Raw genomic sequence first — 15,119 nt, 5'->3', positions numbered from 1 at the left:
AACCGACTCTTTCTTTGTATATGACCAGCTATTTAGCTGAAGTCTACAGTGATATTGCTACCACAGAAGTCGAAATGACTTCGAGTGATTATCTTAAGACTTAATAGACAGTACATACTACAGTACATTGTCTGGTTTATTTTCTTTTGTTTTTCATGCACATGCACTATGATTTAAATTCTTACTGTTGGTATTACCATTTATGTATCTGTGATTTTTACAAAGTGCTCACAGTGACAACAGATTCACATTTCATTTATTTCTTTATGAAATATGTTAGGTTTTGATTCAAAGATCTTTGAATTCTGAAGCTTTTTTTTTATTATTGCTGCATTATTCCAAGGTCCTGACTGACTTAGCAAAGTCCTCATCAGATCTTGCAAGATTCTAAATGGTAGGAGAGGGATAATTTTAGCCTCAAATAGTTTTAGCACAACAGAAAAAAAACAAAACTACAACACATATTGTATGACAATAATTTCTGCAACATCTGTTGGGAGTTAGTGTTCTCCTTATTGCACTGCAGTCTTAGCAGTTAGGATTCTGGACTCATAACTTGAAGGTTGTAGATTCGTATTGCAAGATCCTTCACCCAGATTGCTGCATTATGATACCCAACCATATAAATGTAATTGCCTTGGATAAAATCATCAGTCAAGTGAATTAGTATGAATGAAATGAAATACCTTTAAACTCAATGAACCTAATGTAGGAAACTAATGTAAGAGATCTCTACGAACCCCAGGTTTACCTGCTTTTTGGGATTTCCATGGGAGGTTCTACCAGCCACTCTGGCTGATAGCCAAGTAAAATTATACTACAGTCTGGCATTAGTTCCAAACGTCTAATACATAGTCTTCAGCATATGTAATCTGTGCTGCACCCTGCCAAAACCCAGAAAGGAAATGATAACATCCTGCTTTAATGCCTCATGCAACAATAGATTAGAGAGCATGATATTAAAAACTGGTGAATTGCAATGCACTGGAAATAATAGAGCATTGTGGAGGTTGGTGCTTTGACAGCAGCATCTGTTGTTACTGTCCTTTTCAAAGAGTGATAAGTGTTCGCCTTGTGGCTTGCGTCTTTGAAATAATTTTAAACAACTTGTCTATAAACAAAAGAAAGATGTTTGTTACATATTAAAAAAAAAAACCTGTGTCAAATTGGTATTTGGGCTGGAAGCTTGCCATTCTGTGCTCTTAAAAGATGTCTTTACAGCCTTTAGTTCTCTACAGAGCAACTGATCTGAGAGCTCTGTTGCTCTAAGAGACCTATGGGTTCAAGCTATAATCTTGAATTGCTGTTCCCAAAATGATATTGCTCTCCGGTACACAACCATTAATGACTCCACTGTGAAAGTACAAAGTGGAAAATCAAAAGCTCAGTAAAACCATGATAAGGTATGGAAAAATGAAGTGATACCTCAGTTGGTCCACTACATGATGCCTGCCATTGGAAAACTGCAGAATTCGAGTGTAGGTGTATTGTGTTAAAATATCATGTACCAAGAGGGATAAAAAAAAAAAACAAATTCGCATTTGTTGTTTTTTCATGCCTCTTCGTATACATGCTGTGGCAGCTCTTTACTGAGTCCCTCAGAAGCATACTGTGTTTTGATGCATTAGGTTGCAATAGGTATCTGTTACATGGTTGGAGCTATGGAAACTTTAGTGGACCAACTGAGGTTTTTCCTTCTGCTATTTTGAATCTCAGTTTACCAATACATTTTTAAAAGCAATGGAAAAGAAATCCAATTATTTGAAAGAATGAAACTTGTTAGACTGCTAACTGTTCACCTCTTGTTCTTTCACTCTTCAAGGTTCAAAATCTTGATTCAAAGCACTAAATAAAAATCTCTGTTATCAGTTTGATGGCTTTTATTATATGGAACTGCCTACTATTTCAGAACGTTTTTTAGGAGAGCTTTGTAGGTTGGCAAAGTCAAATAAAATGTCAGCACTTCCTTGCTCATTCATCTTTCTCTTTGTTAGTCCCAGTATACAGTAAAAGCAATACATTTGGAAAAAATAAAGGCAAAAGTGTTCAGGGTTCCATGCAATCGTCACTGAGGTAATTGTTTCCTATAATATTTCCTCTTTCATATTATGAATCAGGATGCACATCAACTTGCCTCTTGTGCAGTGTCTCCATCTTCAGAGGGAGAGCAGGAGTTTGACTACCTGGACTACCCCAGCCATGTTCCAAGAAAGTGGCATTTTCACTGCTCTCTGTATTTGAATCAACATAATTCTTGTCAACTGGTGTTTTCACACATGAAGTCAGTTCCTTGTCCCTCCCGTAGCCAGTTAACAACTGCACACTCAGAGGCTTGTGCGCTGCTTAAAGTATCAAACTGAGATTGGAGGACTCAGGAAGAGAACACAAGGGCAAGGGTCACCCTTAATGGTTAGATGTGCATATTTATTAATTTGAGATATTATTAGATTTTAATATTAATCTAAGATTGAGTTTAATGAAGTACTGTATCAATGGCATGCCCCTTCCTAAAGGTTGTTGACTCCTGTTCTAAACTTTGTCTAAAACAACCAGTATCAGCAATTTAATATTGCCCAGGTAAAATTCTCACATATCAATTTCGCATCAATGTCTAATGACTAATTTTTGTATTACACTGTTATACGTGACATAGGAAAGTGAGATGTTTGTCCCATTATACTGTATAAAGTAAAAACTAATATCACTGAACAGCCTGATATAGTGTTTGACATGCACAGATACGTTTTTTATTCTTGTGCTCCTCTCACAATGTGACTTTATTTTGTACGTCAATGTTGATTTCCAGACACGCTTAGTGAGTAAGTGATATTCACTTCCCTAGCCAGGTTAAGTATAGAATATAGTTAAGATAATGGTGTTGTTTTACGGGGTCAAAATTAACCTATGAACATGTGCCAGTTTTAGAGATTTCTTGCATCATTACTAAAGAAATTAAATTAATTGTAAACTTTATTAAAATTAAATTTGATATTGTTTCTTCAGTCTTGCTGAAACGAGGATTGTGAAATACCTATGTCTTGTGTATTTTAAATAGATTTGCTATGATAAATACTTCAGTATGTTCTGCTAATTTAAATTCCCTGTAGGGCATTCTTCTCTTTGGAGTTAATAAGGTTATGCTATATTGTATTTTTGCTCTCTTCTGGGATTTTGCTGACATACCCATATAAAGGCATATTATCTGCGTAGACTAGAAGCCAGAATTTGTCACTGTTTGGATAGCAGCTTATGTAAAAACTAGCTTAAATAAGGAAAATGGAACTTTTAGACAAGGCCACATCATCATTTTGCTCTTGCACCAACTGAATTCCCTACCCTTCTTTAGATTTGTCTGTTTCTGCTTTCCAAAAATAGTGTAGTGTTGATAATTTTCATTCGACATTTTTAATTAGTCCAATTTTAATTTTAAACACGCTAATTTGCATGTGGGGAGAGATTTCTTTATGTGTTTGTTTCGATGAGTGCTATCTGGTGCTACAGCAGAGTAAACCGTAGTTTATTAAAGGCCAATACAAGTGTTGCTGCTTGGGGAAAAAAAAACAGACGCCTAAGGTTTTCCTTGTTTTACTCAAACTCAATGTACCATAGTCCAAACAAAATAGAAGAATTCTTCCATCTACGTTATGGAGCCTTCAGCCAGTATGAGAAAAGCTTCCTGGAAAGTGCCTGCCAATTAAAATTTGTAAAATGCAAATTAAGAAGGATGGTGTAATATCGTAACAGCCGAATGTCCATTCAACCTTGTCTTTCCAAAATTAAAAAGAATGCAGAATTCAAAATAAGCTCTGAGAGCTTTAAATAATAGTGAGGCTATTTCGTGTTCTGGGTGTTATGCATCATTCAATAACAGAGATTAGGAGTTGTTGAAGACAAGAATCAAGTCTTGAGTAGAACATTATTTTCATTCACCTTCTGAAGCCAGCAGTGGAAAAAGCCAAGAAAATGGTAACCCTGACAAGCTGGAATTGTAAACCAGACCTTTTGATATGGACTGTCCCCCAGGCAGGCAGAAGATAGGCCCTAGACTTATCAGGGTCCTGTGTGGATTGGAAGGGTAATGTTCTCACACCCAGTTCTATTTTCGCTCTCTGCTGGAAACCGTTTCTTCATCTGAAGGAAACATCCACAGGGTTTCATCTGTGTGTCGCCACCCTAGTTGTCTTACAGACATGTCATCACACTGTGCAATGGAAGAATGATTTAAGGACAGAAAGCCATCTGCATTCTTATTTTAAAGGATTATCTAAAATCTCTTGTTTGAAGTTTTCACTCTGTTTTGTTTGAATAGAATGAAGATTTGGAGGATACAGTGAGATATATAGGCGCTGTTTGCACTAACAACTTGTGATTAAACACATCTTTCACACATCTGCAGCTGTGTAGTACAGCACAAAACTACCATACAACACAATCGATACTAAGCAAAATCTGAAAATTAAAAAATCACCCAAGACGTACTGATTTATTGTCTTTTTATGTTGTGTCTGGTATCTGTTACAAAGACAAGATTTTTTTTTATTATACTGTAAGTATTAAGGTAAAACTGACTTCAGTAATTAAAAGTCTGTCATATTTCCACCATATTTAGTACAGCATTCAATAATGAATCAGGGCGCACATGATATTAGACATTTCTAAGAGTTTTGGGTGAGTAATGTGTTTCAAATCTTTCTGTAAAAATAAAATAGTCAAGACAGTCTGAAACCAAATTTAAATATACTGATTGAATAGGCTTCATAATACTTCAGCCTTAACATAAACACTGTATTATTAACATTTGTTTCTAGGAAGTAGTGTTGTTCCCCGCTGTTCTCCGAAATTAGTTTAAATGTTGAAAATTTTCATCATACATTGTGGAAAACTGCAGTTTTTTTAATGAATTTTGAACATTTCTGTTATACAAAAATGTTACTTTCACAAATATTGCAAACATGATTAGCCATGTGAATAAAATAACGATTTTAAAATTAGCTTGCACATTTTATAGACAGATGATGCACAATGGAAAAATGGCTATTAAAATATTACAGTTTGTTCTTGTCAGTGTGAATATAATGTCGTCAAACCCTAATGTCATCAGAAAATGTGCTTCACCAACTTATTCTGTTCAATATCACCTGATCTGTGTTTATTCATTACCATTAAATTGAACAACTAGCGTAATGAAGGCTTGGAGAAACTGTTCTCCGCATGAGGAATGACTTCCAGATGTTTAAAATTTAAAAAGCGCAATGTTCCTGCAGAAGCAAAAAAAATTAATAGAAGCATCTGGCATTTGACACGTAATGAGAAAGTCAGACATAAAACGGCTATAAACTCTTTTAACTACGAGGGAATACAGAAGTTACCCTTCTTTGAGCAAATGTAAGAAGGTGGGCTAGAGAGTAAAAAAGTAACTGCCCCCGAGAGATTGGTACCAAAGTTTATTTCAGGACACAACTCATAGACTGACATTCGAAAAATGTTTTTCTAATGCTTTGCAATGAAGGAGACAATCAATAATGCCTAACTGAGGAGTGTTCAGATATTGTGCAGGAGACTGGTTTTTGTTGTAGGGGTAAACCATATGGCAAATTCTGTAAAGGCTTCTGTACTATACCTAATAGATTCAAGAGAGGCAACCCTTTTTAGCTTCTGAAAAAAATAAGTGTTTTGTGAAAATAAGTGCTTCTTAATATTTAGGGAATATTAAAATATAAAAATATATATTTAAAAATATTATTCTAAGATTTGTGTTCCGCTGTAAATAGTGGCTCCCAGTCCAACTTATCTGTGACTTCTTACAATACTGATGTCCACATCTCTTCTGTGTTTTTTTTCAAGAGGTTTAGCATTTTCTCTTGGAGGGAAACAGGGGAACTAATGGGGCTTTTCAAGTATTATTACAGAATCATTCTGAAGACCGTGTTTGTCCACTGTGACTGTATGGGGTGGGAAAATCGATGTGCTTAGTGTTAACATGAAGCTCTAGAAGAAAAGGTTTGCTCGGTAGCAGGAGAAAGCTGCTCTGACCTCTCACGCTCCTGTTCCAGCAGGTTGGTGAACTCATCGCTCTTCTGCATGTACTCTGTATGCTTTTTCTTCTCTTCCTCCAGCTTGTGAATGGCCTGCTTATGGGATCTTTCCACCAGGAGCAGTTGCTCCAGCATGCGCCGATGGCTCTCCTTCTGCTTCTCCACCACCCTGTCCAGCTGATGGTGAAAAAGGAGAGCTCGCTGTTCTCCAGTTGTCTTACCCTGAACGTCCTAATGCTGAAATCTCAAGTGCTCTACAGAATTATACCCCTTACCTTAAGAGTTTTGAAAGAGCATAAAAACACATACAGCAAGCTCACAGTAGCCCTTAAACAAAGATAGGTCATAATAGGCTGAATATTTACTAACTTGTTTTAGTGGAAGCTACAGAGTGTAGCTTTATCTTCTGGGAGGCCACATGTTTTTAAGTTAGGAGTATTAGTTCACTACACAACCAAAACACTTGCAGCTTGATCTGGGCAAATTGCACACTTTTGATATTAGAGAAGGTTGTGTAGTACCCCAGTCCCCCTCCCAAATCACACACACCTTCTACTTCAGAAATTGGGACAGACTAGTTTGTTCATTTTTGTTTAGTTACAGATCTCCAAGGGCTGAAACTTTTTTACGGGTCTTTGAATGTCATTCATGTGCATCTGTTCAGGCCTTGTTAATTTAGATTGTCTTACAATTTGGTGTTTTTTGTGAGGCCAGAATATAGATGCTTTCCTGACTGGCAACAAAAATATACATTGGTATTTTATTTGCTCTGAAAATTGTTGAGTGAAGGAGCATAGTATGTCCAGAAACCAGATTGCTTTGCACTGGATAGATTTTATCTTACAGAATAGCAACAATAGACATTTTTACTTTCATAATATATGATTTCTGCTGATTTTAATGAGAGTACATCACTCTTAAGTACTTTGAACAGCTTAAGCCAGTGCAATTTCTTTGCTCCCTTCAGTATAATCTATTCCAAATGCTTTGTTTTGTTCTGAGGGAATGTATTGAAAAATGAACACTTTCATCATTCCAATTTATACGGAAGCACATGGCTGCCATCAGGGGAAACTATATTTAATGTGGTAGCTCGTAATTATGAGATAATGTCCTGTTAATAAGTTGTTTATACACTCAAATTACATTGTGCAATGACAGCACCTAGAAGCTGGTATCTCAGCTGGAACTATGGGTCAAGTGTTCATGACTATGTCCAGTGCTGCAGAATGGCCACAAACTTACTGTACTTTCGAATGGAGTTTATTCGTAATCAAATGTTAACAATTTGTACCTAATGTGAACACAATCATTATAACCACGAGGACACTCACACTTATCCTTAAACAAGAAAGATTGTTCTGATTAATCGATTTCATTGCTTACAACTGAAAGTCAACAAATGATAATGCAGATACTGTATGGCAATTGAGATATTGATTATCACATAAAGTGTGCAATAGTATACTATGTCGTAATTACGACATATTCTTCTACTTCGTAATGACAAGATCATTTTCTCACGTTATTTTTTTTCCTTGATGGCAGCCATGCTCTTCTGTAAATTTAATAGATATTGCTTTATATATTGAAAAATACCAGAGTATGGAGATAGACAAGTAAGAACGTTTTTTTTTTCCTTAAAGATCACAGCTAGGTGTAAAGTACTAACATTATTTTTTGTCATTTGCCAAGTTTCAGTAGATAAAATAAAAGAATGCACTTGGTTATAATCGCTTTCCAAACAGAGCTCCACCCAAGAGCTTCGAGTTCTAAGGAAATCAATGTACTGCATGCTGTATTGGCTTTACCACTGGTAGACCATTACTGATAAGTAAGGCTGTGTCGAATGTGTTCTCACAGCTTACGTAATTTTTTATGATTCTGGCAAAATCAGGTATTGTTTAAATTCTGGTATGAAGACAAGTTAATCTGCTCTTTAATAACAATTTGCTTGTTATGGTGTCAAACTGATTTTCGCATTAATTTAAGATATCCCATGTAACATTGCAGAGCCACTTTAGCAAGTAAAGAGCATGTACAATATGTAATTAAATAGAATTACACACTTTTAATAGAAGGGCCTTAAAACTGAAAGATAAAAGTACGTATTCTATACAGGGCCTAGAGATTCAAGACTTGCATTGCTTTAAGAAATTGTTACACTATGTTTTATATTTTGCTGGTTTAGAATTAGACTATGTGATGAAGTTGAATTTTAGCAGCCAGACTAGTATATTGGAATACTATACTAGTATTATATACCAGGGTATACTGGTATTATATTAGTATTATAGTAGGTAGTATTACTATACTATATAACGGAACAAGTAAAAGGTTTATTCCATGCTGAAAAGAGAAGAAAGAAAACAATGTTTTGGCTGTGGAGCCTTCTTTGGGTGAATATATACTGTACTACTATGAGTATTATATACTATTAGGGTAGTATGATATATACATATATATGTAGTATTATATAGTATAGTAGGTAGTATTATATACAGGGTATACTATACCAGGGTCTCTACTCTGGACAAAGCCCCTCTTCACTCTTAAGTCTAATGCTTATCTTCTCATTTTCCTTCATCAGAGACCACATTGAACCCTACCTCAGCCATAGGTTTCTCATAGATGTCCTCCTGCCACTGAGTTGCCTTCCCTTGAATGGCATCTCTCTGCAGTGCTTGTAGCACTTTCTGTGGGGTGACAAAGCCATACTGGGCCTCAAGCAGGGCCAGGTCTATCTTCTCCGCTTTCAGGACAGTGATGACCTCGTCTCGAGCCTGAGAAGGATTGCAAAGCATATAAGTCACTGTATGGAAGTAAAATGATACCGTTAAAGAAGATAAATACAAGAAAATGTTATGTACTGGGGAAACGGAAACATGAAGGGAGCAGGAAAAGACATAACGAGAATTTTGCCAGAAAGGTTCCAAAGAGGTACATCTGAAAATGTTACATGTAGATTTTGACAGGATTTGAACAAGAACGATGTTGGTTGGATTTGGTAATACAATGGGGCCCAGGTTACAAAGGCCGCAGGAAGGACCTGCTTGGGGTCTATATGTAACTGAGCATCACCTTTTCTAAACAAATTTGCAACAAATTCATGGAAGGCCATGAAGCAGACACTGGGCGTGAGGTCATTAGAATGTGGTTGATGAAGGAACTAGAGGAAGGGGTCTTCCCGGACTCTGGTCACTGATGAAATCCTTACCTGAAGCTCCCCCTCCAGCATGCTGAGCAAAAAGAGTAGATCATCCCGGGAGAGATCCCTGCCCTTTCCAGAAGTGACCCCACCTGTCCTGTGGCTCTGACTGTTTCCCCCTTTGTGGTTCCTGCGGATGGTGTCTGTGTTTTCAGGGGGCTGCTTATCCTTCGCTGTGTGCTTTGCTCTTCCTGTCCCCCCGGTGGAGAGGTCCTCGCGCTCCGAGTTCCTCTGTCGCGAGCACGCTCTTTGCGGAGATCGCTTTGTCTTGCCTGAACTCTCTAGGCTGTTGCTACGGGAACGCATGGTTGTTTATCTACAGAGGGAATACAGACAGATTGAGAGCTATGACATCTATATACTGACATACTTTGCAGTTATTTATTTTCTTTTGTGACAGGACTGAATTGCCATAAAAGGATAGAAGAAAAAAAAACAATGCAAAGCAATTAAATGTGACATGAACAGTGGACAGCACAAAATGCCGAATAAATAAAATGTTACTATATTATTTTGATTTTGCTCTTTTATTTTGTTAAAAAGAAAGTACTTTATCAGAAGGAGGGTATTTTTTTTCTCTTTGGTGCATATTAGTTGGGCAAGGTTACAATGATCAAATCTGACAAATGCCTTTCATGTTTTGTCATTTTATGTTTCATTCTTATTAGCCATGAAATGCACAGGTCTTAATTAATAAAAAAAGAAATTGACATTATTGCCCATCTTACTCCCACTCCTTGAACAGCATTTCGGATTGCAGTATCATTTTTTAACCAAAAGTAGCTGGCACTGCTTGCGGTAAACATCTAAATGGATTTTACTTAATAGTGCTTGATGTGACAGAGATTTGGTCCAAAATGAGCATCAATCAGAAATCATATGAAACTATTATAATTGTTTGCTTCAAAATGTTTTCATAATGCCATACTGCTACTCCCACAAATTGGTGCTCTCAGTACAACCTCCTAATCCTGAAAAGATGCCTTCCTCTAGTACAAGAAACAGAGGTGCTCGTACTGATGTATTCTGATGCATCACTTCCATTGCGGCATATTTGTGTGGACACTTTTAATGAGAAACAACCAGAACTTTGGGCTGTGAACAACACCACCACCAAAATCTGATCCTATCATAAAAGCATGCTGGATGAATACAGTATCTGCTGTAAATGTTTAACCATTCACAATTAACTTCAGTAACCACAGGTAGTACTTTCTTCCCCCAGAAAACAAACTAGTGCTCATACAGGCACCAGAAGCTGCAATACACAGTTTAAAAAGTGGGATTTAGTGATTTCAGGCTGACACTACTTTTTAGATCTGGTTGTCAAAAATATTCACATATGCGAAACAGAAATTGGAACTGAGAGTCAGCCCAAACATGCACTAAACATTACACTGGATGCTGAGCTATAAATTATAGAGCGTCTGTCCAAACGTATTAAATCTTGTATCTGCAGTGTGAGAGTCTCAGATTTGAAAAGGAATCGGCTTGCCTCTTGCCAGCTGTGGTCAGAAAAATTGTCAATGATTAAACATTTCAGTTTTCAGAAGTTTCATGAAAGGAATTAACATGGTTTCATCCTAATTTTGAGGGTTTCATTATTATTGTGTTGTGTCTTAGTATTCATATTTCTAGGCATTATTCATTACTTTTTTTTGTATTTAACTTGTCTACTTTTTGTTTTTAGATGCAACACTAAACAAGGATTAAACTAACTCATTTGTGTTGTGGTGTCTAACAAGATCATATTATGGTGTATTCCTCAGCCTCTGCAAATAAAAATACACTACAATGTTTTGGCTATTTGCTAATTGTTAAACATATAATGTTTTTATGCACACCTTAGGTGAAGAGATTAGATGCGCGTGGCACCACAGCAATGCCATGGATTTTACAAGCAGCCATATCACCCTGCAACTCACAACTGGCAACCCACTGAAGCTAAGCAGGTGTGAGCCTGGTCAGTACCTGGATGGGAGACCTCCTGGGAAAAACTAAGGTTGCTGCTGGAAGAGGTGTTAATGGGGCCAGCAGGGGGCGCTCACCCTGTGGTCTATGTGGGTCCTAATGCCCCCAGTATAGTGACGGGGACACTATACTGTAAACAGGCGCGGTCCTTCGGATGAGATGTAAAACCGAGGTCCTGTCTCTCTGTGGTCATTAAAAATCCCAGGGCGTTTCTCGAAAAGAGTAGGGGTGTAACCCCGGTGTCCTGGCCAAATTTCCCATTGGGGAATCATGGGAAATCATGGCCTCCTAATAATCCCCATCTATGAATTGGTTTCATTACTCTGCTCTCCTCCCCACTGATAGCTGATGTGTGGTGAGCGTTCTGGCGCACTATGGCTGCCGTCGCATCATCCAGGTAGATGCTGCACATTGATGGTGGTGGAGGGGAGTCCCCATTACCTGTAAAGCGCTTTGAGTGGAGTGTCCAGAAAAGCGCTATATAAGTGTAAGCAATTATTATTATTATTACAATCCTTATACAATGGCCTAATACATTCGGAACTGCAGTTTTGTGTGGTTTCTATTTGATTTGTGTTTGCATTGAAATTCCCCTTTCAGTCTACAAAAAAAGGGGCTTATTGAGTATAATGCCCAATCTGTGTGTGAGTAAGAATAATTGTGGTATGTGTGTATATGTACACAGGGCAGGCAAGAATGATCAAATCATGATGTCATCTAAAATCCAAGCTGTAGAAGAGCTCCAGGCAGAGCAACTTTATTTATATAGCTTGCTAATGCAGTAACATCCTTAAACAGTGATACTGGTTTAAGAGCAGACATAATTGAGTTCTCTTTTGCCTAGCAAAGATGTGTAACTAACCATATGGGGAGTTTAGATCATGTACATAATGTCTGAGACCGGTGATTTTCAGTCTAATAACCCCAAGGCCCGTTATTAAACAAAGGAGCATTGTTAGGCTGTCTGTCCTAACAAAGACAATGCTAACTTAATCCCTTACCACTACAGATACAGAGACCAGTGGAATACCACTTTACTTTCCCTAAACACTTCTGTTTAAGGGAAGAATCTTCAAAGCCTTTTCAGTTTACTAATGTTTCTGGTGATACAAAATAGTCTATGATACAAACTCTTGTCTCTTTTGGGTAATGCCATTTTTCCATTTGTACTCAATTTCATCTAGCAGCAGCTGTTAGGTTATGGAGGCTATTAGATCCTCCTTCTTGTCTCCAGAGTGAGGTCTCAGTTCTGTGATATATTAAATTTGGCTATTAAGCATTGTAGTGGCTGAGAAAACAATTTTTGGGGGTTTTATTACTATATTGTTTTTTAAAACTTAAGCAGTCTGGTGATAAGTGTTTCTTCCTGTTACCTCTTAATGGAGGGTTGCTTTGTTTGAAAGACTGCAAAGTAGCACTTTCTGTGCGGAATGTCTGGCAATCTCAATAAATAAAATTCTTCATGAATCTGGCCTCGCAGGTTTGGCTTGTACGCACCCTTCCCCTCTAGAATTGTAATAAACAAAGTGACGTCTTAATGGCTCTCAATCTTCAGTTGTAAAGGAAGGGCAGTGAAAGTGTAGCAGACAACCAGTTTCCGTTTGAGGTGATGTCTTGGTGCAAGTTGGCCTGGGATCTCGGAGATTGTGCAGCACTTCAGAGATTGATTTGCAAATGGCTCAAACAGACCACATGAGTTCCCTGCTTTGTTTACGTTTCCTGTTGCTTGAAGTAGTTACAGGGTAGGGGGTGATGAGGAGGGGTTTCCCGAGAAAGGTTATTGTGGGCTGAAGGAGAAAGCACTAATAATGTATAAGCCTCCAACCATTCTTGTGCTTTAGTTCGTCTCTGCCAGTGAGTACTAGCAGAGTTCAGAAATGATGAGGGAGCACAACTTTCTGAAGAACAATGTTATATCGCATCTGGAACCGATTTTGTACTGAGGCTTTTCTGTTTCACTTGTTTTTGGTTTACGTCTACATGATAATTTTACACACATGTATTGTGAACACTACTTTGCAGCTCTGTCGCACAGTTAAAATAGTTTAAGCGGGTAATAAATATCTAGAAATTATTTTTCTTCTATTCTTCTGTGTGTTATGAGAAATAGTGAGGTGATTCAACTGGGGTACATTTATGAGGAATGTTTATACAATTTCAGGGTCTGTGTAGAAATAAACAACTCTTGTTTCCTCCCATTTCTTCAGGTAGTTTTTCTCACAAAAAGGATAATGTTTTGTGTGATTTCAGGCAAAAGAGGAACAGTAAAGACCCCGTATAATCATTATTTTTTAAAGTATTTAAGACTAATAATTTTCAAGATTTTTTACAACATTGCGGTTGCAGTTGAAATTTATTGAGTTGTACAATTGACATATCCTGTAAAGTGGTGATAAGTCATGTGCCAGCTTTAAGATGAACTATTTTCTAAAACCTACTGCTGCTGCATTTTCACAGTGGGATAGACTATGCAAGCTAAATATAAACATACAGAAAACCCAAAGCTAAACTTTCCTTGTCTAGCTTTATAAGGAACCACTTCCAGTTATTTGTCTAAAGTAATGACATGTAACCACTTTTTGTACCATCAGCTCACCACTTCCAAACATCATAAATTACAAAAATATCAACCAATATTTTTGCATCCTTATTTTCTGAGTGTGAAATGTGAACTGAAATATTTTTTTTTTTATTCCTAGAAATACATTATGCAGTCCTGTGTAATGTTTTGTGAATACATTATGTGTTGCTTAATTTCAAGTCTGTTTTGGCACTGTGCAATTGAAGAATCTTGTGATTATATAGAACCCTGCCAACACAGCTACAATAATATCTGTTTTAGTACTTTTGTATTACAGGACCTGTTGACCATTGATGGACTAATAATCACTGTATTGTGTTTTTTAACAACTCATTAAATTATTATTATTACTTTTCTCAGTAATTTAGTTCTTCGTTCTTAGTGGAAAAAAATCTCCGTGTTTAGAATGTAAATATTCAGAAAGGCTGCTACAGATGAACAGCTGATATGGTGCTGTAGTGAAGTTCAAAGCTGTTGTTGTACATTCACATGAAGCGGATCAATGTTCTAATCGTAAAACCTTGCTATGATCCGGCGGTGCTTCTTTTCTGAGAGAGCCTTAACATCTTCTTGCCATCATACTGTATGTTGTGTGCTTTCATAGTTTTTCTGTTAGCACATTTTTTATTTGCAGGCTCTTGGCAAGAAACCAAACAAAATGGAATCTGCCAAAACTGGAAAGCTTGATTAGTGACCATATGAGGCAAAAACATGCACAGCCTTTATTGGCAGCTTTTAGCAATAATGTTTATAGTGGTATTTACACAGCATCTTTTACGGTGCCCTCTGAGCAACACAACAAACAATGGTCAATAAATCCTGGGTACCTCTTGATTGAAACATTTCTCAGAGCGCTAACACAAAGGTTATTTTTTGCAAACTGTTTTATGTGCTAAAATGAATGAATACTTCACAGTAATTCAGTTACATAAGTGTTTTGTTTTGGGATTGGCATCTGGTGTTTTATAACTCAGTATCTTAGAGACTGCAAAATAAAGGTGTTTGCTCATTAGAATTTCAAATATAGATATATCGTCCATGGATTTAAAGAGCTGTTTGGAGCTGCAGAGTTACTGCTTTTTTCCTGTTAGAAATGCTTGAGGCTTTCGGTTAAAATGTGTGGCAGTATAGCACCTTCAGTTTATTTGGCATATGCACAAGTGCAATGAAATGGTTATTTGTATTTATGCTCCAATACAAAGGCACCAAGGAAACACCAAAATAAATAGAGTACAACAGCCGCAACAATAACAAAGTTAAATAACACTCTACTTAAATAAAATACAACACAAGCAGTGTGAAACGAAATCCAATGTGAATCAGT

The 15,119-nt window shown here is 37.1% G+C and overlaps 2 protein-coding genes across 4 annotated transcripts in view; one reads left to right on the top strand and one right to left on the bottom strand.

Moving 5' to 3' along the window:
* The window catches only part of cmss1 (cms1 ribosomal small subunit homolog), a 132,235-nt gene that overhangs the window by 57,361 nt on the left and 59,755 nt on the right, over nt 1–15,119 (top strand). The window lies entirely within an intron of this gene.
* Nucleotides 1–15,119, bottom strand: part of filip1l (filamin A interacting protein 1-like) — a 109,682-nt gene that overhangs the window by 54,922 nt on the left and 39,641 nt on the right. The window contains exons 2-4 of the mRNA XM_088913810.1: nt 9,253–9,559; nt 8,645–8,818; nt 6,034–6,212 (exon numbers count right to left, since the gene is read on the bottom strand). Of these exons, the coding sequence (XP_088769936.1) occupies nt 6,034–6,212; nt 8,645–8,818; nt 9,253–9,549 (650 nt within the window). The 5' untranslated portion in view covers nt 9,550–9,559. The remainder of the gene's footprint in view (nt 1–6,033; nt 6,213–8,644; nt 8,819–9,252; nt 9,560–15,119) is intronic.

This window comes from Atractosteus spatula, chromosome 4 (genome assembly GCF_055471065.1).
Source record: "Atractosteus spatula isolate fAtrSpa1 chromosome 4, fAtrSpa1.hap1, whole genome shotgun sequence".
In the NCBI taxonomy this organism is placed as follows: domain Eukaryota; kingdom Metazoa; phylum Chordata; class Actinopteri; order Semionotiformes; family Lepisosteidae; genus Atractosteus; species Atractosteus spatula.
This window is presented reverse-complemented; position numbering and strand designations above follow the sequence as displayed.